At 42.5% G+C, this 24,282-nt stretch overlaps 1 protein-coding gene across 1 annotated transcript; it reads left to right on the forward strand.

Moving 5' to 3' along the window:
- Positions 1-1,396: 1,396 nt before the first annotated feature.
- On the forward strand, positions 1,397-13,005 carry drd4-rs (dopamine receptor D4 related sequence; the record flags this gene model as incomplete). The annotated part of the gene is made up of 5 exons (XM_080757492.1): positions 1,397-1,678; positions 2,099-2,211; positions 7,727-8,024; positions 9,793-10,234; positions 12,803-13,005. 5 exons carry the CDS (start codon positions 1,397-1,399, stop codon positions 13,003-13,005), a joined length of 1,338 nt encoding a protein of 445 aa, XP_080613618.1.
- Between the last annotated feature and the right edge of the window lie 11,277 nt (positions 13,006-24,282).

Here is a 24,282-nt window from a genome sequence, read left to right on the forward strand (position 1 = left end):
TGTATATACAACTGTCATGATGGAACACACAATATATACTGTATCTATACATCAGTGATTAGTATACTGTACTGAACTACAATTTTGAGGTACTTGAGTATTTCCAATTCCCAGTACTTTTACTTCTATTCCAGTATACATCTCAGGGGCAAGATTTGTTACTTTTACTTCACTACAATTATTTGAAAACTGAAAAAAGTTGCTGGTTACTTTGGAGATTTAAATTTTGATCAGAAAACATACACCAGTAAGACGCGCAAACGCGGGAAGCGAACGCAGCTCGTACATATTTGGGTTTTTATTTAAGATTTATTTTTAAGTTATAATTTTTTTAAGTTAAGTTATTTTTAAGTTAAGTTTTTAACTTAGCCATAACCATACAAGTTGGACCACGCCATGACACTCATGTCACCATGACTCAGCCATAACCATATAAGGAGTCCCCTCATGTCACCATGACTCACAAATCACTCAGCTCCATATATGGGCACAAAAGGGGCCAGGTCCACAACAAACAAATCACTCAGCTCCATATATGGGCACAAAAGGGGCCAGGTCCACATATACAGTAAGCGATGCAACACACTCCATATTTGGACGTATAGCGGGACAGACACACAGACAGACATGATCTGCTAGGTCTCATAGTAAGTGCTCACTGCATTCGCAATTAACCACTTCAACCCTATACAAATCGGCCAGTTGAAAATGGCCCATTGTGAGCTTCTACAGTAGATCTGCTATTTTCAATAGATTTTGTGCACATTTTGAACTTGTGAAATGGCACATTCTGCACATTGAGTACTTTTACTACTTTACGTACATTTTGATACCGATACTTTTGTACTTTTACTCAAGTACATTTTCAATTCTGTATACTTTTACCTGTAACGAAGTTGTTCTAAATTGCAGTATTGGTACATTCACTGAAGTAAAACAAATTGAGTACTTTTTTTCCACCGCGGATCTACACGCACGCACGTTCATTATACCATAATAAATTGGGCTTAACCCTTTCTGGGCGGGCACCCATTTTGGTGTAAGCACTATGTTATGCTTTAGCTATTGAAAAATAGCAGATCTACAAGCTCATAGCGCGCCACCGAGTGGCGCGCTACGAGCTTGTAGGTCTGCTATTTTTGAAAAATCGAAGAGCGACTGACATTTTTTTAATCTGATCTCGGGTCAGAATGGGTTAATCAGACCAGTGTGTGTCCAGTGGAAACCTCGTATGAATCTGATCTCAGGTCAGAATGGGTTCATCAGACCAGTTGTGTGTCCAGTGGAAACCTCGTATGAATCTGATCTCAGGTCAGAATGTCTTAAATAAAATCTGTCTGATGTGCCAGATGTTAAGTGTAGTTGGCGAGTACAGCTCGGGGCCTCCGTCTCCATCATGGACAATGTGACGTCCGCCGGCGCCGTTCCTCCCGCTGTGCCGCCGCCGCCGCAGCAGCCCAGGGACTACAACTACCAGCAGCCCAGGGACTACAACTACCCCGCGCTGGTCCTGGGCGTGCCTCTGATCCTCGTCATCATCCTGGGAAACGTCCTGGTGTGTCTGAGCGTGCTCACGGAGCGCTCGCTGAAGACCGCCACCAACTACTTCATCATCAGCCTGGCCGCGGCCGACCTGCTGCTGGCCGTGCTGGTGCTGCCGCTCTACGTGTACTCTGAGGCAAGGAGATGCTGCGCGTATTATGCTTGTTATTGTGTCATTGTGCTATTTTCTGCTTTTTGCTGTGAAGTGCACAGAGACCCCTTGGGGTGATCTTCTTCTTCTTTCGTGTATCATCAGATGGCCAACTCAGTGTCATGCAGCCATGCCCTCGTCTCTGGTCCTAGGTCAAAAAGGCCAGCTTCTGAGGGTAGGCTGTATAGGGGGCAGTCTGTGATAATGTGCTCGGCAGTCTGTTCAGGCTCGCCACACTCGCACGCCGCGCTATCCGATAGGCCCCACTTCTTCATAGATGACTTGAAGCGACCCACGCCACAGCGCAGACGGTTTAGCGAGGTCCATAGATGGCGTGGCAGGTTGTGATGTTGGGGTGATGTTGCACTATAAATAAAAAATAAACCGAAACTATTTTCCGTCCAGTTCCTGGGAGGCATCTGGACCTTGAGCAGCAACCTCTGTGACGCCCTGATGACCATGGACGTCATGCTGTGCACAGCCTCCATCCTCAACCTGTGTGCCATCAGCGTTGACAGGTACGTACTCTCACAGGGGGTCCGGGGACCGCCATGGGGTCCTTGAGGGAGTTCCAGGGGGTCCGGGGACCGCCATGGGGTCCTTGAGGGAGTTCCAGGGGGTCCCCATGAGCTAAATGATATAGTTTGGAACCAAATGCACCCTTTATGGGTCTGTAACTCTGAGAGTGTACTACAAATGGAACCAAACGGGTCCATTTGGTTCCATTTGTACACTCTCAGAGTTAAATTGATTTTACAATATAAATTGGGGGTCCCAGAGATAGAAATGGCATTAAACGGGGGGTCCGTAGACTAATGCATGTCAAACTGGGGGTCCTTGAAATTAAACGGGTTGAGAATCACTGCTAGAGCCGTAAAAATCTTCTCTTAAATGATAAGAGGGTAGTGTGGTCAAAGTATTCTAACAAATGTTTGCTTTGTGTCACAACAGAACATTACATAATCACAAGAGCTGCACGGCTCCAGAACACGCATCTCTGTGCTGCGATGCATGCATGCACGCACACGTACATGCATGCACAAATACATACATGCACACATACATACATGCCCACATACATGCATGCCCACATACATGCATGCCCACATACATGCATGCCCACATACATGCATGCCCACATACATGCATGCACACATACATGCATGCACACATACATGCATGCACACATACATGCATGCAGTAACAGTACATGCATATAGCACATACTGGCACTGGCATGTGTGCATCCAGAGTATTCAACATTATACTGTATACTGTTCACTTCCTTTACTGCAACCACACGTATGTACTGTACATATAACAGGCCTATCAGTCAGTATAGCACCGGTTAGCGTATCTCACCCTGTTGTCGTGTCATGTGACTCGAGCCTCTGCCTATGGAAAAACCCACAACTAGTAGTAAAAATCCTCTCTCTCCAAGTCTCCGTCCTGCACTACCATTGAAATAACATGTTGCTTCGTATTGATATTCTGTCCATTCAATTCTTATTTTAAACTAAGTGTCAGTAAAAAGGAACATCACAGGTGCAGCGCATATCATGTTTGGTTTTTAGTTTTTTCCAAAAAAATGATGTTTTAGCAAATTCAACGTAAACTAGTGTGAGAACCAGGGCGGAACAAGGCAGAAAGAGACTGAGCTGGTTGGTCAGTCAGTCAGGGACCAATCAGAAGGCTGACGAAAGGGTGAATTGTGAACAGCCTTTTATGGAAATTAAGAACCAACACATGGTTGGTTATTATTGCCATCCAGATGGGGTTAGTTAGAGTCTATGGGATTATGGGATTTATTATCCCGGCGCGGGTCATCAAGGCATGGATTAATTGCGTTGAAAATGTTAATCTCCAGGTACATAGCGGTGGTGGTCCCTCTGTAGTACTAATGTAGTACATTCTCTCCAGGTACATAGTGGTGGTGGTCCCTCTGTAGTACTAATGTAGTACATTCTCTCCAGGTACATAGCGGTGGTGGTCCCTCTGTAGTACTAATGTAGTACATTCTCTCCAGGTACATAGTGGTGGTGGTCCCTATGTAGTACTAATGTAGTACATTCTCTCCAGGTACATAGCGGTGGTGGTCCCTCTGTAGTACTAATGTAGTACATTCTCTCCAGGTACATAGCGGTGGTGGTCCCTCTGTAGTACTAATGTAGTACATTCTCTCCAGGTACATAGTGGTGGTGGTCCCTATGTAGTACTAATGTAGTACATTCTCTCCAGGTACATAGCGGTGGTGGTCCCTCTGTAGTACTAATGTAGTACATTCTCTCCAGGTACATAGCGGTGGTGATCCCTCTGTAGTACTAATGTAGTACATTCTCTCCAGGTACATAGCGGTGGTGGTCCCTCTGTAGTACTAATGTAGTACATTCTCTCCAGGTACATAGTGGTGGTGGTCCCTATGTAGTACTAATGGGTACATATATGGTGGTCCCTCTGTAGTTGCGAACGCAGTGAGCACTAACTATGAGACCTAGCAGATCATGTCTGTCTGTCTGTCTGTCTGTGTGTCACGCTGTAACACCACCTGCCCGCCACCAGAGGGCGCAGCTGTATCACAAACTAAAAAACCACACACACACACACACACACACCTTAACTTAAAAAAGCTTAACTTAAAAAAAAAAAATCACACCTGTGTGAACCAAGTGGTGCAACTCCCCTCTCTCTCTCTCTCTCTCTCTCTCTCAGTAGAGACACAGCACTACCCCTCTCTCCGTTTCTGGCGCCCCCTACTGCTATTAATAAGTAACATACTCGTGCTCATTGACGTACACAGGTACACGGACATTGCAAGCTGGTTTTAGAAGTGGTTGCACCACTTAACTCATAGAATGCTGAAAGCGTTTTTAAACGTTTTATTATAGCCAAGCGCAAGAAGCGCATAACGTTTTTATACGTTTTATGGGCCAAAAAACGTTTTTTTATTGATTACTATAGTTCAACTATATTTGCGCCCGGACAACTCATAATGTAACACCGATCGGCTCTAAAAAGAGTTAAAACCCCCCCCTGCTGAAAAGAGGTGTTGGTCTGAGAAGCGTCTGGCACCGCCTATTGGTTGGTCTATGCGAGGACGTACGACGTAATGGATACGGCCGTCCGGCATAGACCAACGCAGATGTCAGGGGATCTAAAATGGATGGGACAATGCTCTTGTTTGTGTGAATACACTCGATTCCCCCTCCCCTCCTGTTTCTACATGGTTTCTCCCGAGGGAGAATGGTGGGGGGGGGGGGTCTCTTCCTCTTGGATCGCATTGGCAGTTCCCCCCCCACTCCCGAGTCCCCACTGCTTTCAACTGCAAGGCTTGCGCTCTCATTCTCGGAACAAGATACAACGCGATTTGCTCTCTGCCCGTATATAAACCTGCAACGATCGGCATTTGATTTCATAACGTAACGTTTGCCAGACACATGTGGAGTTAGTCATGGACAGATTGCACATCATTATCGAGGGCCCGCCATGATACGTTGGTCGCTGATCGCAAGCCGTACTGCTGCTGCGCTGCTGGCATCCAACCATCCAATCCATCCCCCTTTCTCGTTACAACAGGCTATTATAAACTCACCGTCGAGCAGCCTGCCCTGCACCTAATGTGATAAAATGAACGGCAGGACAAAATCGGATCGATTATTATCTGTCTATCAGCAACATACGGGTGTTTGTCTTGCAACGACAGGTGGTGCTTTCTCGTTTTTTTTCTTCCAAATACGTTGACGTGCTGCTTCTGCTGCTGCCGCATCCATCTCGTTGTTTTTCTTGTTTTTTTCCCAAACATGTCCAGACACAATCCGATCCAGTCTCGCGTCTCACCTTATAGATACGCGAGACTGGATCGATGAGGTTAGTGGTATGTCTGGACATGTTTGGAGCGGCACACGACAATCGACAATAATGTTGATTATGCAAGATCATTTCCTCAAAGCCTAGTTGCCCCCCCCCCCCCCCCGTTACTGCGATTGTTTGTAGCTCGAATCACAGAATGAGTTCAATGAGCGTAGGGAGAGGGCACATATGGGGCTACGATTGAAGAAAGTTTCCAAGTCCGTTTTATGATCAGATAATGTGCATCAAGACTCTCTGCTTTCATAAGAAAAAAACTAATACTGTAATTGCGAATGCAATGAGCACTTACTATGAGACCTAGCAGATCACGTCTGTCTGTCTGTCTGTGTGTGTGTGTGTGTGTGTGTGTGTGTCTGTCTGTCCCGCTTACTGTATATGTGGACCTGGCCCTTTTGTGCCCATATATGGAGCTGAGTGATTTGTGAGTCATGGTGACATGAGTGTGATGGCGTGGTCCTGCTTTGGGGACTCCTTATATGGTTATGGCTGAGTCATGGTGACATGAGTGTGATGGCGTCTTTTGTGACCATATATGGAGCTGGCGTGGTCCAAGCACTAACTATGACACCCTGCAGATCATGTCTGTAATTTATTCTAATTGTTATTGCAATTTACGATCTGCGTTCGCCTTCCGCGTTCGCGCGTCTTACTCGTAATAATAAAAATCACACCCCTGTGAAGTGAGCAGTGCAATGTTGTGAAGTGAGCAGTGCAACATTGCACTGCTCACTTCACTGGGGTGTGATTTCTATTATTATTACAGTATTAGTATTTTTCTTATGAAAGCAGAGAGTATTCTGTTTCATACGGTATATAGTATGTACATGTCGCTATAGGCCTTATTTTGTGAATATTTAGTTGTTAGGTCCATGCTCTCTAAAATTATCTTTTTCAGAGAACTTTAGAGATGGCATGGGCCTGAATAACTATTATTCACAAAATAAGGCCTATAGCGACATGTACATACTATATACCGTATGAAACAGTCGACTCTCTGCTTTCATAAGAAAAATACTAATACTGTAATAATAATAAAAATCACACCCCTGTGAAGTGAGCAGTGCAATTGCACTGCTCACTTCACAGGGGTGTGATTTTTCTGGGTGGTATTTTTCTTATGAAAGCAGAGAGTCTACTGTTTCATACGGTATATAGTATGTACATGTCGCTATAGGCCTTATTTTGTGAATAATAGTTCTTCGGGTCCATGCCTTCTCTAAAGTTCTCTGGTGGGCGCAAGCTGCATTCAATAGCCAATTAGTGACAAACTGTATATGTGTACAATGTGTACTGTTTTCCTCCTAAAAGTAGACATTCAGGGCTTTCATTCGGTATATGGTTTGTATAGGATATTATTTGTGCTCAATTTTATATCGGTCTTTTGAACTAAAAAAACTGAACTGAAATGTCTGTCAACTTCAGGCCTCCATATCTCTGTTGTTTTTTTTCACAAGCAGCGTGCAGGCAAAAGCAGGTGTTAGAAAAAGGTCAATATCTCCAGAATGGAAGATGGTAGAATCATAATTTTTTTTTTAAATTGAAGTGGACAAGTTGGGCTTTCTTTTTATTTATGCGATTGTGATTCTCGCTATAAGAGGCCCCTCGCTGTGGGCCCCCCAAAAAGTTCAAAAAGCCCATGTTAAGCCTTCAGCACCAGTAAGCCAGGGTCCGCTAGAACCTGTAGCAGTCTATGTGTTAATAACTTAAAAAAATCTTTAAAAATCCCAAATAACTTAACTTAAAAAATAAACTTTGCTTAAAAAAAAATAGTTAAAAAAAATCTTTAAAAAAACCCAAATATGTACGAGCTGCGTTCGCTTCCCGCGTTTGCGCGTCTTACTTGTACTAAAGGGTACATTCTTCCAGGTACATAGCGGTGGTGGTCCCTCTGTAGTACTAATGTTATGATGTCCTCCAGGTACATAGTGGTGGTCCCTCTGTAGTACTAATGTTATGATGTCCTCCAGGTACATAGTGGTGGTATCTCTGTAGTACTAATGTTATGATGTCCTCCAGGTACATAGTGGTGGTCCCTCTGTAGTACTAATGTTATGATGTCGTCCAGGTACATAGTGGTGGTCCCTCTGTAGTACTAATGTTATGATGTCGTCCAGGTACATAGCGGTGGTGGTCCCTCTGAAGTACTAATGTTATGATGTCCTCCAGGTACATAGCGGTGGTGGTCCCTCTGAAGTACAACAGGAACCAGTTCAGCGTGCGTCAGCTGGCCCTCATCGCCGCCACCTGGGTGCTGTCGCTGGGCGTGGCCAGCCCCGTGGCGCTGGGCCTGAACCGCGTGCCCGGCCGCGACCCCAGCGTGTGCAAGCTGGAGAACGAGCGCTTCGTGGTGTACTCCTCCGTGTGCTCCTTCTTCGTGCCGTGTCCCGTCATGCTGCTCCTCTACTACTGGATGTTCAAAGGCCTGAGGCGCTGGAGCTCGGGACGGAGCCGCGGCTCCTCACAGGTAGGGCATTAACCTGACCTGAGATCAGATTCTAAAAATGTCTTCCACATCCTGACAGTTTTCCATTCTGACCTGAGATCAGATTCTAAAAATGTTCTTCTACATCCTGACAGTTTTCCATTCTGACCTGAGATCAGATTTAAAAAAATGTCTTCTACATCTTGACAGTTTTCCATTCTGACCTGAGATCAGATTAAAAAAAATGTCTTCAACATCCTGACAGTTTTCCATTCTGACCTGAGATCAGATTCTAAAAAATGTCTTTTACATCCTGACAGTTTTCCATTCTGACCTGAGATCAGATTCTAAAAATGTCTTCTACATCCTGACAGTTTTCCATTCTGACCTGAGATCAGATTCTAAAAAATGTCTTCTACATCCTGACAGTTTTCCATTCTGACCTGAGATCAGATTCTAAAAATGTCTTCTACATCCTGACAGTTTTCCATTCTGACCTGAGATCAGATTCTAAAAAATGTCTTCTACATCCTGACAGTTTTCCATTCTGACCTGAGATCAGATTCTAAAAATGTCTTCTACATCCTGACAGTTTTCCATTCTGACCTGAGATCAGATTAAAAAAAATGTCTTCTACATCCTGACAGTTTTCCATTCTGACCTGAGATCAGATTCTAAAAATGTTCTTCTACAGACAGTTTTCCATTCTGACCTGCGATCAGATTCTAAAAAATGTCTTCTACATCCTGACAGTTTTCCATTCTGACCTGAGATCAGATTCTAAAAATGTTCTTCTACATCCCGACAGTTTTCCATTCTGACCTGAGATCAGATTCTAAAAATGTTCTTCCACATCCTGACAGTTTTCCATTCTGACCTGAGATCAGATTCTAAAAATGTTCTTCCACATCCTGACAGTTTTCCATTCTGACCTGAGATCAGATTCTAAAAATGTTCTTCCACATCCTGACAGTTTTCCATTCTGACCTGAGATCAGATTCAAAAAAATGTCTTCTACATCCTGACAGTTTTCCATTCTGACCTGAGATCAGATTCTAAAAATGTTCCACATCCTGACAGTTTTCCATTCTGACCTGAGATCAGATTCTAAAAATGTTCTTCCACATCCTGACAGTTTTCCATTCTGACCTGAGATCAGATTCTAAAAAATGTCTTCTACATCCTGACAGTTTTCCATTCTGACCTGAGATCAGATTCTAAAAATGTTCCACATCCTGACAGTTTTCCATTCTGACCTGAGATCAGATTAAAAAAAATGTCTTCCACATCCTGACAGTTTTCCATTCTGACCTGAGATCAGATTCTAAAAATGTCTTCTACATCCTGACAGTTTTCTGAAAAAAGCTATGTGTCTATGTCAGTCGATTTTTCAAAAAAATAGCAGACCTACAAGCTCGTAGCGCGCCACTCGGTGGCGCCCTATGAGCTTGTAGATCTGCTATTTTTCAATAGCTAAAGCATGACATGACGCTAACACCAAAAGGGCTTCCCGTCCAGAATGGGTTAAGCAACTAGTCCACTATTCAAGTAGTCGACTAGTAAATCCACTAGTCGACCTAGAATTTACAATTTAGGCATTTAGCAGCACTAGTACCTTGTTGGTACTAGTTGACCTGCAGTTTATAAGGGGGGGGGGGGGTTTCTTATTTTCTTCCGATTTTGTAGGCCTCAAGATCATGTCAATTATAGTTATAGTTACCAAAATACACCGTTTTTAAATGTAATATTATGTAAAAAACTAGTAACTAGTAAAAAATGAACTAGAAGTGAATGCCGTCGTCCGTCCCAGGTGGCGCGAGGAGCAGCCGGTGGAGGCCGTACCCGCCGGCCCACCCTCTCCCTCCGTCTGGGCTCTGCCCTGTGCGGCGCCCAGAAGGCCACGACGGCCACGGACCTCATGGTGCCCGCGGCGGAGGGGCTGCAGAGCCCCATGACCTCTCCGTCCACCGCCACCACCCCGCTGACGCCCGCGGGGTCCACCCCCGGGACGGAGGACGAGCTCAGGGTCATGGCGGAGAGCGACCCCATGACCACGCAGGTGGACAGCGCGTCGGACGCCGCGGACGGCGGCGGACAGAAGGACGCGGCGGGGGCCGGGGGGAGGGGCCGAGAGAACGGCGTGCAGGCGAAGGCCAACCGAGGAGGCAGACAGAGGGGACGGCGGAACAGCAAGAGCAGTCGAGTGAGCGGAAGAGAACGGAAAGCCATGAAGGTCCTCCCGGTGGTTGTGGGTGAGTGTTCACTAGTAACTAGTTGTTCACTAGGAACTAGTTGGTGTGGGTGAGTGTTCACTAGTAACTAGTTGTTCACTAGGAACTAGTTGGTGTGGGTGAGTGTTCACTAGTAACTAGTTGTTCACTAGGAACTAGTTATTCACTATAGTAACTAGTCCTCCCGGTTGTTGTGGGTGAGTGTTCAGTGTTCACTAGTAACTAGTTGATGATATTAGTGATGTGAGATTAATCGGCAAACAGTTGTTTTTAGATTAATCGGCATCGGTTCGATTAATCAATCTGGACTGGTCTGTCTTTACAGATAAACAAGCCCAAAGTATCAGCTTGAACAGATCTACAAGCTCACAATATTAAATATAAAAAGATATTTAAGTTAAATCTGACTTGCCTAAGCCTGCAGTGCAGACACCCAGAATGGACAAAATTATTATGCGTGTTTTTTTTAAATACAGAATGAGATCATGTCGACATCGGTAATATCGGTTATCGGCCATAACAGCAATTAATTATTATCGGATATCGGCCAAAATGTCTCATCGGCACATCCCTTATGATATACAAGGGCTCCTGAACAGGGAGGGATTTATGAAATGAAAACTCAAGTTTTCATTTCATAAATCCTGGTACAATATACACATTAAGGGCCCGATTCCAGGTGGCTGGACCAGTGGGCTTGACTCATGGGCGGGTTGTTAATTGGACACATAAAGCACACTCATTTGCATGACCTAAGGGCACACTTCTGGTAGGAAAGAGATACTTCCGGGGTACAGTAATCTCTCTCAAGGTTGCTCACCGAGGTTGCTCGGATTCTCTAGTCAGTCCTCTAGAGTCTAGATATTGTTGTCGAACAGAAACCAGCTATCTAAATGTTTCTACTTTCAATAAACCAGTGCTATATTCAATACCCTTTACATTAAGTGTGTGTTTTACAAATATTGAACTAATGAAAAGTATCAAAAAGCACTTCATGTCTAAACCACCTACACAGACCACCTAACTAACTTTGGAGATAGTTGTTTTTCCCATTATTGATTAGAATGATGAAGTCTCCACATCAATGGTCTAAAACCAAATAGTCCACTTGCCAGAATATCAACTCGGGCATTATGAGTACACCAACATTTTATGTTAGAATTAGAAATGTTGAGTATGGGTCCTGTTATATAATATATGTCCATCCGGGTGAATGTATATCTTAGAAGTTTATTCAGAAGAACAGCAACAAGCAAACAACATCTCTCAGTCTAGCAGGCCTAGCCTGGATCCTCAACATTCTCTCTCAGTTCCATCTCTCTCTCGTGGTCTCCCTCCCACCAGTCCCTGAGCTTCTCTCTAGGTCCTCTCTTATACCCCAATAGCAGGTCCACAGATAAACATGACCATCACAAAGGTACAATACAATGGCTGTCTTGGCTATCGCCCCTCCTCCTGAGACAGGAACTACCTAGTGATACCTATTCAGGCCCAGCAGGGTCTCATAACAAACAAAAGGTGTGACATAGCCTTTTACATACAACTTGATTGGATTGAGAGGCTTTCAGGCCAAGGTGTCCTTGCTCACAGACACGACCAGACAGACTAGCATGGAACCATATACTATATAGATTTGAGTCTTCATATTTCCCACAACAGTCCCCACCCAGCATTGAGAAACTGCCGGATACTAACTTGCATTATGTTGGGCAATTTTCATAATTGTCATAATATGTAACAATAGCATTAAGGTCAGGATAATGCTCTGGGGTGGCTGTCAGTGTCAGCCAATGGGATCATGTGACCTCAAACCGTCAAATTGTGAGCTTGTAGAAATCTCCAAGTCTCCAAGTCCAGCCAGGAGCCAATAAGAAAATACCATAACATTGTCTCATTGTATACTCAAGGTCAGAGATATGAAATAATTTCCATTTTAAACACCCACTGCAGGCACTCTGTAGGAATATTCTTATACATATTGTTGACATCTGAATCTTTAAGCGGTCATGACAATGAGAAGATATGAAAGGCTCACATTACTATTATGCATAATAATAGTCATGTCGGCAGGGAAGGAGAATGTTTAATGTTGACTCTAATATCCTCGGCAGCGGTGTGTGTGTGTGTGTGTGAGAGAGAGAGAGAGAGAGAGAGAGAGAGAGAGAGAGAGAGAGAGAGAGAGAGAGAGAGAGTGTGCATGCATAATTGCGTTGTGTGTACTACACAACAAACGAAATAGCTAAACCACTTCCAGCTATTTGGCTTTTTAGTAGTACTTGCATGCAGTAGGCTACATGTTTGCATGTACGTGCCCTGTTGAGAGCAACGCTCCAAACTACACTTGCACATAGGGGTGTAACGAGATAGTAACTGCATCGGTTTTAATTTCAAGAATTGAAGTATATCGGAATCGTATCGTAACGGGCCAAAAAAATTCTGAATGTTCTTATCTCGCCCGGTATCATTGAGGATGCCCCAGGACGTCCACAGACGTCTTTAGTACGCGACGGTGGAGGTCCTTCTAGACGATATGTACAGATTGTGTTGGCCACTAGGCCCGTGCTAAACGTTATCTCCCGTCTCCTGCAGGCGTGTTCCTGGCCTGCTGGACGCCGTTCTTCGTGGTGCACGTCACCAAGGTCCTGTGTGAGAGCTGCGCCATCGGCCCCACCCTGATCTCCGTGGTCACGTGGCTGGGCTACGTCAACAGTGCCGTCAACCCCATCATCTACACCGCCTTCAACACGGAGTTCCGGAATGTCTTTCACAAACTGCTCTGCTGCAGGACATGAGTGCCCTTTTCGACCCTCCTCCCTCCCTCCCACCGCCCCGGCCTGTTGCATCTTAAAGGCGTTGCTCACGAACACGGACTGATGAGGCTGACTAATGTCACGCCGTAAAACATTCTCCACTTGACATGGAGATCGTCCGTGGCGACAAGCTTCGTGAATGCTCCACGGAAATGTTGCAGTCTCTGCATGCGTAAAGATGACTCATTCCACAAATTGCTTATCTGGCATTGGATTCTATGATCAAGATGAAGCTGTCCTACACCGACGACTAGAATATGTAATTTGACCAACGCCTTATAGCTCACAGCTGGACTGGAAGACAATCCACTTATCTCATGAAATATTTATCCTCTTGTAAATATGGACGCAGTAGACATTAACCCATTCTGACCTGAGATCAGATTCATACGAGGTTTCCACTGGACACACACTGGTCTGATGAACCCATTCTGACCTGAGATCTGCAGATTCTAAAAAAATATCAGTCGTTCTTCGATTTATCAAAAATAGCAGACCTACAAGCTCGTAGCGCGCCACTCGGTGGCGCGCTATGAGCTTGTAGATCTGCTATTTTTCAATAGCTAAAGCATGACATGATGCTGACACCAAAAATGGGTTCCCGTTCTGAATGGGTTAATGCTGTTAAGATGATAGCCCAGAGGCATAAAATATGTGACATTTAAAATTCTGTATGTACTTTGGCGAGTATTTTCCCTCCAGATTTATTGTTGGTGTTGGTTGTATTTCATTTCCATTCACACAAATGTGCAGGTCCGCAATGACATTTAAATGGGGGAATATTTTTGTGACATAAATCTGCCCAAGCTTGAGAAAACTGTTCCGGTATCTTAGAGTGGGAAAGAGAGAGACTGACATCCTTCCACGTTCATCCTGTTTCACGCTGAAGAATGAAGGTCTCCTTACATCATGAAGTAAAGCAGTGAGCCAGCTTTGGTTTTTCACTGGACAATAAGATATGTCTGTTCCAGAAAACCAAAAATTATATTATGAATGTTTACGCAAAGGAGAATATTGTGGAAGCTATAAAAGAGAATATTATTTTTAATGTCATTATCCGTGAAGTACTATGACAGTGCTGTGAAGAGGTGAATGTGACAAAAATGTATAGCTTAAAAACTTTGTCATTGATGGAAAATTAATAAACTGATTCCAGAGCAATAAATCCAGTTTTTTGTACAGGAGGAAGGAATGTGAAACGCCCACGAGAGAGATCGCCACGGGGGAGAGATCGCCACGGGGGAGAGATCGCCACGGGAGAGATCTCCGTCATTAAATTAGACAAACCAAAATGTGTGTCCATTAGTACCAGTAAGACGCGCAAACGCGGGAAGCGAACGCAGCTCGTACATATTTGGGTTTTTTTAAGATTTATTTTTAAGTTATTATTTTTTTAAGTTAAGTTATTTTTAAGTTAAGTTTTTAACTTAGCCATAACCATATAAGGAGTCCCCAAAGCAGCTATACGTCCAAATATGGAGTGTCACTCAGCTCCATATATGGGCACAAAGGGGGGACACACAGACACACGCACGCACGGACAGACATGATCTGCTAGGTCTCGTCATAGTAAGTAGCTATACGTCCAAATATGGAGTGTCACTCAGCTCCATATATGGGCACAAAGGGGGGACACACAGACACACGCACGCACGGACAGACATGATCTGCTAGGTCTCATAGTAAGTGCTCACTGCGTTCGCAAATAGAGACCCAACTCTCCCTCCCAACGCCAGCCAGCTGCTCAACATCACCAGAGCTCTGTGAAAAGATCACATCATCCAAAGGGAACTTATCCTTCATGCCTCCAAAACACAGGTCGACAGGCCAGCATATTGTGTTACTCATTTATACAGAAGTTATTATTTATATCAGGGGATTCTGACATGACGCATTAAGGCACCTTTAGTGTGCTTAACCCATTTTGGGGCGGGAACCCCCCTTTTGGTGTTTTAAACATTATCTTGTAATTTAGCTATTGAAAAATAGCAGATCTACAAGCTCACAGTGGCGCGCTACGAGCTTGTAGGTCTGCTATTTATTTTTTAATTGTAAAAATGTGGCGCAAATCTTTGAATATATATTCTTTCAAAGTGAATGTTTTTAACTCGGGTTAACGAGATGTCTTTGCTACATCTGTCATCCAGTTTCAATACGTATACTATGTACTGAGCTGAAGGCTAGTGACCCCCCATCGAGACCATCTATAATATGGACACAACCCACGCAATTCCAACTGGCCAACACTAACAGTACAGTAAAGGTTTGCACAGATGGTGCATTTTGTCTCTGCGGTCCTTACTGCATTTAGACCTGAGCCCGATTCTACGAATGTTTTCTAAATCCTGGCAGTTTTCTGCAAAACCTCATGTTTCTGTGTCAGTGGTTCTCTAACATTTTCATGGCAAGGACGTATTTGGCCGCCGACCCCCCCCCCCCCCCCCCCTGAAAATATGTTGTTCCAGGGAGCGCCGAGAGACAAAGATTTGAGTTAAAAACATTCGCTCTGAAATAATATATATTCAAAGATTTGCGCCACATTTTCAAGATTTTAAAACAATATCTACAAGCTCAGAGCTTGTAGATCTGCTATTTTTCAATAGCTAAAGTAGAACATAATGCTTAAAGAAATCATTTTTGAGAGAAAAAAAAGGATTCAAATCCAAAGCAAGACCAATAGTATCGCAATATAATACTAATAAATACATATTTGATGCATTTATCATTATAAATACTATATACTGTATATATAATGAATTATGAATGTTTTGGTCGTTTATTATACTATTACACAACATGGATTTTGTCTCTCAGAAGGACACATATTACACCCCATTCTGTCACTCAGTGTGATTCACTCTCCCCCAAACCTATGGGTATTTATCGCATCAAAGAGATGTTGGCACCAGACACCAGACCCATTCTGTCACTCAGTGTGATTCACACTCCCACAAATGGGTATTTATTGCATCAAAGAAATGTTGGCACCAGACCCATTCTGTCACTCAGTGTGATTCACACTCCCCCAAATGGGTATTTATTGCATCAAAGAAATGTTGGCTTGTTTGATATTCAAAACAAGCCACCCAATTTTTTTAAACAAGCCCAAAAAACGCAACTCTGGGAAAAAAACAAAAAACAAGTAATTAACCTTGGCGGGATACAAGCCAACTTGGCAACCCTGGGTCTGACCGCCTTCTGGACGCTCCGTGTTTGTGTTTTTAATTTCTATTTTCTTTCTTCACACACACACACACACACACACACACACACACACACACACACACACACACGATGGATTATATTATTTTGCATATTAAATGCTTTTGGATCATTATCCACATTATTAATGTGTTGCTAAAAGCCCAGCAGAATACATTTACCACACCATATATCACACAGAGGTCACCTTCAGAACTAAACTACTCAGACAGAAATATAGAGTAAACTTCATAATAATAAATAAACTCAACTTTTGCCTTCTTCTCAGTTCACTAAGACACTATAGGTTCCCAAATGTAAGGACCCCCAGAATGACATTAATTAGCCCTGTGGACCCCCATTTGAAAAGATATGCCAGGGACCCCCATAAGAGAAGATTTGTACGTCTCTAGCAGTGATTCTCAACCCGTTTCATTTCAAGGACCCCCAGTTTGACATGCATTCGTCTACGGACCCCCATTTAATGGCATTTATATCGCTGTGACGATTCACCGAGTGAAAGACTTTAGAACAACTGGATAGTAAGAGCCAAGTTACTGAGTTACTGAGTTCAAGTTACTGAGTTACTGAGTTACTGAGTTCAAGTTACTTCAAGTTACTGAGTTCAAGTTACTTTGGAAGACTTTAGAACAACTGGATAGTAAGAGCCAAGTTACTGAGTTACTGAGTTCAAGCTACTGAGTTACTGAGTTACTGAGTTCAAGTTACTTCAAGTTACTGAGTTCAAGTTACTTTTAAAAAGTAAAGAGTTATAGTTATAGTTACTTATCTAAAAAAGTAACTAGTTAGTTTACAAGTTATTAAATTATGAAAGTAACTACTTCCAAGTTACTTTACTTTACTTTAAAAAATAATAATATAAAAAACAATTTAAAAGAAGGTTTTTTGTTCTGTCGCACAGTAAGAGAAAAGACAACTCCCTCCTAACATTATGAAATGTAGTGGAACAATAAAACATGTTCAGAAATTTTTGACAGGCATCTTTATTGTAGCCTCAACTTGCCTTCAATTTTTTCTATTTATAATAATCAAATACAAAATGAGTCCATATATCTGCAGTGGTAGAGAGATGTTCTAATTCATCAAATGTATTTTTGAGCTCATCTTCCATTTTAGAATATTCACTGTTCAGGTATTTGGAAAATGTATTTCTGCACATTGGCCCTCATGCTTTCACTGGTATTTTGCTGACCAGTGGTCTGAAAGGAACAGACTCCACCGTTGAGAGAGGAAGCATTTCCTCAACAACATAGGCTACCTAGCAATCATTTTGTCAAGTTGACTCTGGGTGACATGCTACTGTGGCCATTTAAAATCGATCTTTGTCTGTGGACAATGCTTTCTGTCCACCACCACATAATTTGCATTTTCACCTCATGGTTGTGTCATCCTTTACCCGCAAGTTCTCAAAATAATGCTTGTATTTCCAACCCACAAACCATCCAATCTCGCTGTTATCCGCATTTGCCATTGTAGCGTGTGGTAATAATGTTCGTTCAACCAGCGTTTTCTGTGTATGCGTTACAAGGGTTTGTGTGTCTGTGTCATAGAATGTAGGTCTGTGTTTACCTACAGGCATAAGAAAAGACCCGCCCTACTCTGTCAGACTGTCTCTGATTGGCTTACCCTGAAATCTGGCCCTACGTTAGCCAATCAATGACCTCTTCTGTGACCTGCTTTGTTCATGTTAGAGTGAAAAGCCATGTGGGCTCAGAGGTATCAAGACTACTCGCCCCGTTTCTGTTTTCCTCCCAGAATTTTCCCCAGTGAGGGGTGGGAGAGGCTGGACAGCAGACGGCTGGACTTTGAATATCTTTAACTATAAACTTCCACGACAGCAGAACAGCCCAAGTACAAATATAATTTATGAAAAGGCTACAGTGAAGTCTGTTCACGGAAGTTGTTGGCTATGTGGGGATTATCTGACGAGGTACCGTTGAGTGGGAAAAACCTTACATTATACTAAATGATACTAAATTGTTTATAGGTTCAATATAAGTCAAATAATATAGCCTCTCCACAGCAGTATCTTTTTATATTTTCCAAAAAAAATACAAACAGCCATATAGCAATAGCATATTACAAAGTTATCCCCCTCACTGGGGAAAATTCCGGGAGGAAAAACGGGCAAGCACCGGGGCGAGTAGTCCAGTATTCGGCTCAGAGGCTAGTATGAGAGCACAACCTGTCAACAGAGTACAAGAGCGCTCTCTCAGCAGTCGGCACAGAGACGACGGGGAGACTTTTCACTTGGATCACATAAGTTGACATAATGACATAATAACGCCATAACGCGGGTCACGCACGCACAGTAACTATAACGCCGTTATGGAATGGGGAAATGTAAAGCGTTAGGTTACAAGTTTCTGCAAAAAGTAGTTTCGTTATATAACGTAACGTCATGTAAGGGCGTTAGTTACGACACTGGTAAGAGCTATGATTGAAGAGTTAAAGGCCAGAAGATTTAAGCAGCCTGTTACAACAGCGCCACCATGAGGTTGTTCCTCTGCCTACTGGGAGGGTGCGTGCAAAGGTCGATAGTGCTGATCTGTCTGAGATCAGCTCAGGCAGACAGACTCACAGAATCGAAGGCGTGAAAACATAATCCCTATCCCTAAAAATCACAATGTATTAATCATACAACAATGAATCTAATTAATCATGTTTGAGTGTAGAAGAATATACGGTATGGTATGTGTGCACTGTTCTATTCCCTGCTTTGTGAAAAAGTCATACATATTGTCCACAAATAGATTCTCTCTCTCTAGTCACTCCTTCACCTCAGTCCTGGAATAGACGGTGAGAGACGTAGATCTTTGATTCCCTCGGTTAGGCAAAACTTTAACCTATTCTGGGCGGGAACCCCTTTTTTGGTGTTTTAAGCATTGTGTTATGCATTAGCTATTGAAAAATAGCAGATCTACAAGCTCGTAGTGCGGCACTTGTAGATCTGCTGATGTTTGACATCAGGCCTAATTGGGTTAAGAGACTATTAATGTTCTACAATCTACATAGCTCTAAACTTGAACCCATAAAGGCTTTAAAATGTTTCTGGGTCAATAGTTGGAGTAACAAAAATCTAACCATGAAAGATTGAGGAATCTCTCAACATGTTACGTACTTTCATCTAAATTAATAATTGGTGGGAATTGTAGTGTTCTTAATCCAGAGCCATGATTCATCATGTATTTAACTGTTCAGACAGAAGTTCTTATTCTGAATATTAAATACCTTTATTTCAGACCAAATGAACCGGTAAGGGTTTTTAATTTGTATACTCTCTCTGAGTTATGTTAATCCATCAGAATTAAATTCAACTTTCATAATGACAATGAAAAGTTAATCCTACTAGACGTGACTGCTCGCAAGTTGTCGCGACATTGTCTCGTGAAACTACATGGAAACGCAGGCCCGTCCATCTTGCCACATAAAGCAAAACCTTTTATATCCATTTACAGAGTTTAAAACCAACAACTCGATCCAAGTAGTATTTGGGGATATATAGGAGTCATAGCATTCTAAATAAATAACACAACCAACCCTAGAGAGGCCATTCACTATTGAAAGAAAAATAATAATACATTTGTGGATGCTTGGATCACATTCACTCACTGATGCATTTTTATCTTGTTTAAAGGGACACTTCACTCTTTTTGCAAAAAAATATATGTTAATGACGTTTAGAAGCTTTAGATCACTTTCCTGGGGGTCTTTATGTGTGTAATATGTGGTTTTAGATATTTTAGATTGTAGCAGTGAGCCCGTTGTCTCTGATGTCATGGACACTGGTCTACCTACCTTCCTGGACTACAATTCCCATAATTATTTGGTGCACTGCTCCTCCTTGTGGATAGGGGGGAGAGCTGTCTTACTGAGACAACATGTAGTCCAGGAAGGAAGTGAGCCCAGTGTCCATGACATCAGAGACAACAGGCTCATTGCTACAATCTAAAATAAAAATAAAATATTTAAATATATCTAAAACCACATATTACACACATAAAGACCCCCAGGAAAGTGTTCTAAAGCTTCTAAACGTCATTAACATATATATTTTTGCAAAAAGGGTGACGTGTCCCTTTAACAGCAGAAGGAAATTGCAATCCCTTCTTCTGCTGATGCCATGCTATACATCGATGTCCACTGATCTTAATCCATTCTCGACGGGAACCCCTTTCTGTGTTTTAAGCATTATGTTAGCAGATCTACAAGCTCATAGAGCGCCACCGAGTGGCGCGCTACGAGCTAGAAAGGTCTGCTATTTTTATTTTTTATCGTGAAAATGTGCCTCAAATCTTTGAATATATATTCTTTTTAACTCAAATCTTTGCTTCTGGGGGACAACATTTTCAGATGGGTCAGAGGCCAATTACAGATCATTTTTGGGGTCCTTGACATGAAATATTGACATAGAAACTAGAAATAGGTTTTTCAGGAAAAAAAGACATTTTTTAAATATCGACGTCAGGCCTAAATGGGTCAATTAACTATGACATTTCAGAGTCTGACTCTAAAGCAATAGTTTTATTTGAGTGCAACAGATTAAAGATTTACAAGGATATTTCAACGCAATGTCGTTTCTTCCTCTTCCGCTACACGCCTGTGCAATCATCATTTAAAAACCATTATTTATGCAAAGGCAGTATTTTGTTTGGTATAAACGTTTATCTTGTGTAGTAGAGCATAGAGATATAAAGTACTTTTAGCTTTGCTTTTTAGCCTTATTTTTCTTATACTTTTTTGTGTGCCACAATAATAATAATTATGGCCAAGCCCTGCGGAGAAAGAGATGCATATACTGTAGCAAGTACCTTCATATTAAGATATTAGGCATAATATCATTTCATATTAAGATATTAGTCACCAAACACTCCATGCCTGAAACCTTTGAAGAAACAACTCTTATCTTAGTTGTGGAGTATTCTTTACATTTTATTTGTTCCATTCTCTCCTTTCATCTTGGGCTATAAACGTAACCCGTTTTAGCTCAAAACCAGGCTGTCATTGCAATGCAATGCAAAGCACTGTAATCTTGTAATCTTGTAGATGGCTATTTTTGGGGTATTTTCTTTTAGAAAGTTACACATTTCAAAAACCTTTGCCTATCCACACTTTTCCTGGGCTGTGTGTGCTCCAGTTCCTGTTGATTTCATTGGATATCATTGGTCATCTGACCAGTTTAATTGGCTTTCATTCGACCAAATCGACAGGAACTGGAGCACACACAGCCCAGGAAAAGTGTGTATAGAGGGTATGCACATGACATCATCGTACCTGGAAGTTATGCGGGAACGCCCACTGAGTGGCAAAACACTACTTTCTGGCCTTGACAGCCCATTCATCCACACAGAAAAGTCCTGTCTGATTGCATTAAACAATGTTAAACTCACCAACATTGCAGCTGTATACGAAAAGCTTGAATTATCCTCTTTCTATTTTTGTTTCATAAAAATGCACCATAGAAACGTTATGAGCTATACTTTCTGTCAAGAAATGCCCTGCATTTGATTAGAGTTTGGAAGTGCTTGTTTTCAATAACATTTTGCTGCCTCCTGCATTATGTGACATTTAGAAACAGGTGGTATACGCAGGACGGTGGAGTGATTTCCAACGAGCGCTTCCAAACTCCAACACTCCAACAGGCTGCTCAATGTTTTGCCACTCAGTCTAGATGAGGGGGGGGGCGTGTCCTGATGGGAAAATCATGCATGTGCATACTCTCTATATAGAGCGCCGCAGTCCCTCCCCCTTTCAGAAAAACGAGTGGCCCAGGAAATGAAACCCCAATGCATTCTCCCATCGGCACTTCTAATATAATTTATTTAAAGACGGTTACGCCGCGGACAAAGCCAACTCGGATCGTGACAAATCATGACAATGAACACAATATTTTGCGGCCGATCAAATAATTTATAAGACGAAAAACAAAACAAATAGTGTTGTGTCTCCTGACTTTCTTTTCTTCTTTCTAATGATTTGATCGGCCCAAAACATTGTGTTCATTGTCATGATTTGTCATGATCCGAGTGGGCTTTGTCCGCGGCGTAACCGTGCCGATGGGAGAATGCATTGGGGTTTCATTTCCTGGGCCACTTGTTTTTCTGAAAGGGGGCGGGACTGCGGCGCTCTATACTGAAATGTCATGCCCAACACTGGGACACTAGGTTGTGGGAGGAGCAGCACTATTTTAATAATACATTTTAATAATGTGTTTAGTATATGGGAACAGCTAGACGAGGAGGCTATAGGTATTAGTCAGCGGTTCGGCTTGTTGTTCAGCCGTGGAGGGAAAAACGGATATAAGGGTTCCATTCCATCTTCGTATTATATTAGCTCTATCAAGTAATGCCACGGAGGCTTAGCCCATTTAGACCTGAGGGTCGATTCTATACGAAATAATGTCTTCTAAATCCTGACAGTTTTCTGAAAAACCGCATGTTTCTAATGTCAGTGGTGCTCAACCTTTTTCATGTCAAGGACCCCCAGAATTACCTGTAGCTGCCCCCCCCATATACAGGCAGATGGGGGGGCCCACAGGTAGTTGGCCCCCCCATCTGAAGATATGTATAGTTCCAGGGACCCCGCCCAGAAGCATTTCAGTTTAAAAACGTTTGCTCTGAAAGAACATTATATTCAAATATGTGCGCCACATTTTAACGATAAAAAAAAAGAAAAAGCAGATCTACGAGCTCATAGTACCGAGTGGTGCAGCGCTATTATGAGCTTGTAGATCTGCTATTTTTCAACAGCTAAATGATAACATGATGCTTAAAACACCAAAAGGGGGTTCCCGTTCTGAACGGGTTAAACTAAAGCCCTCAGCCTCGAGTGTGGAAAACGCTGTCATCTGAACTGTGATTACAGAGTGCTGAACCAGAGAAGTCAACTCCGTGTGCATCTGCATGGCATCTCAACCACCCAGGGAGGGTCTCAGGGGCCCCCCTAGCTCAGGGCCCCCCCGCCTAGCTCAGGGGCCGCTGGGCCCCAACAGGACCGTTGGATAATCCTCCCCGGGTCTCACCTCCACGACTGATTACAGACCAGACCAAACTGTAACTGTAAAAGATATACCATTCATCAAGCACCGGTTCTGAAGGGAGCTAAAGAGACGAACACACAAGTTCAGGGCATCCATCATATATAGATTATAATTAATATAGATTATTATACATCCATCATATATAGATTATAATTAACCCATTCTGACCGGGAACCCATTTTGGTGTTATAGCATCATGTTATGCTTTAGCTATTGAAAAATAGCAGATCTACAAGCTCATAGCTCAAGCTACGAGCTTGTAGGTCTGCTATTTTTGAAAAATCGAAGAACGACTGACATTTTTTAGAATCTGATCTCAGGTCAGAATGGGTTAATCAGACCAGTGTGTGTCCAGTGGAAACCTCGTAGGAATCTGATCTCAGGTCAGAATGGGTTAATATAGAGATACATCCATCATATCTAGATTGGAAAGGGAAGATGTGGAGATAACGAGAGCCTCGTTGTTATAGCAGTGTTGTTTTCGTCGACTAAAAATGTTCGTCGACTACCTTTTTTCACTGATGAAACTAAATGGAAACTAAGCTATGACGACTAAAACTAAGACTAAATATACTGACAATTTCGTCAACAAATAAAAACTAGACTAAAATGTTAGAAAGGGACCAGTGGACAAGAGATCCAGTAAAAGTCATTACGATGGCATCAAGGCCCACCAAAACACATTTTAGTCAACCAAATCAATTGTAGATTTAGTCGACAAAAATCATATGAACTTTAGTCGACTAAAACATTCCAGGCAGGTGACTAAAACAACATTAAAACTATTCAAGAGACTATGACTGCTTGTTAGACTTCCTTTTGCCGTTTGTTCTAGACATGTTGTCCAAGTCAGTGTTGAAGGTGACGTATAGCTTTGGTTTGACATAATTGACGCTGATGTAATTGTTCTTTATGATAATTTATGCTGATGTAATGGTTCTTTATATATATAATGCATGCAGAGGAGGAGCTATTTGTGGAGTGTCAATGACGCTCTC

The sequence above is a fragment of the Protomyctophum bolini genome (assembly GCF_963924005.1).
Source record: "Protomyctophum bolini genome assembly, chromosome: 23".
Lineage (NCBI taxonomy): Eukaryota > Metazoa > Chordata > Actinopteri > Myctophiformes > Myctophidae > Protomyctophum > Protomyctophum bolini.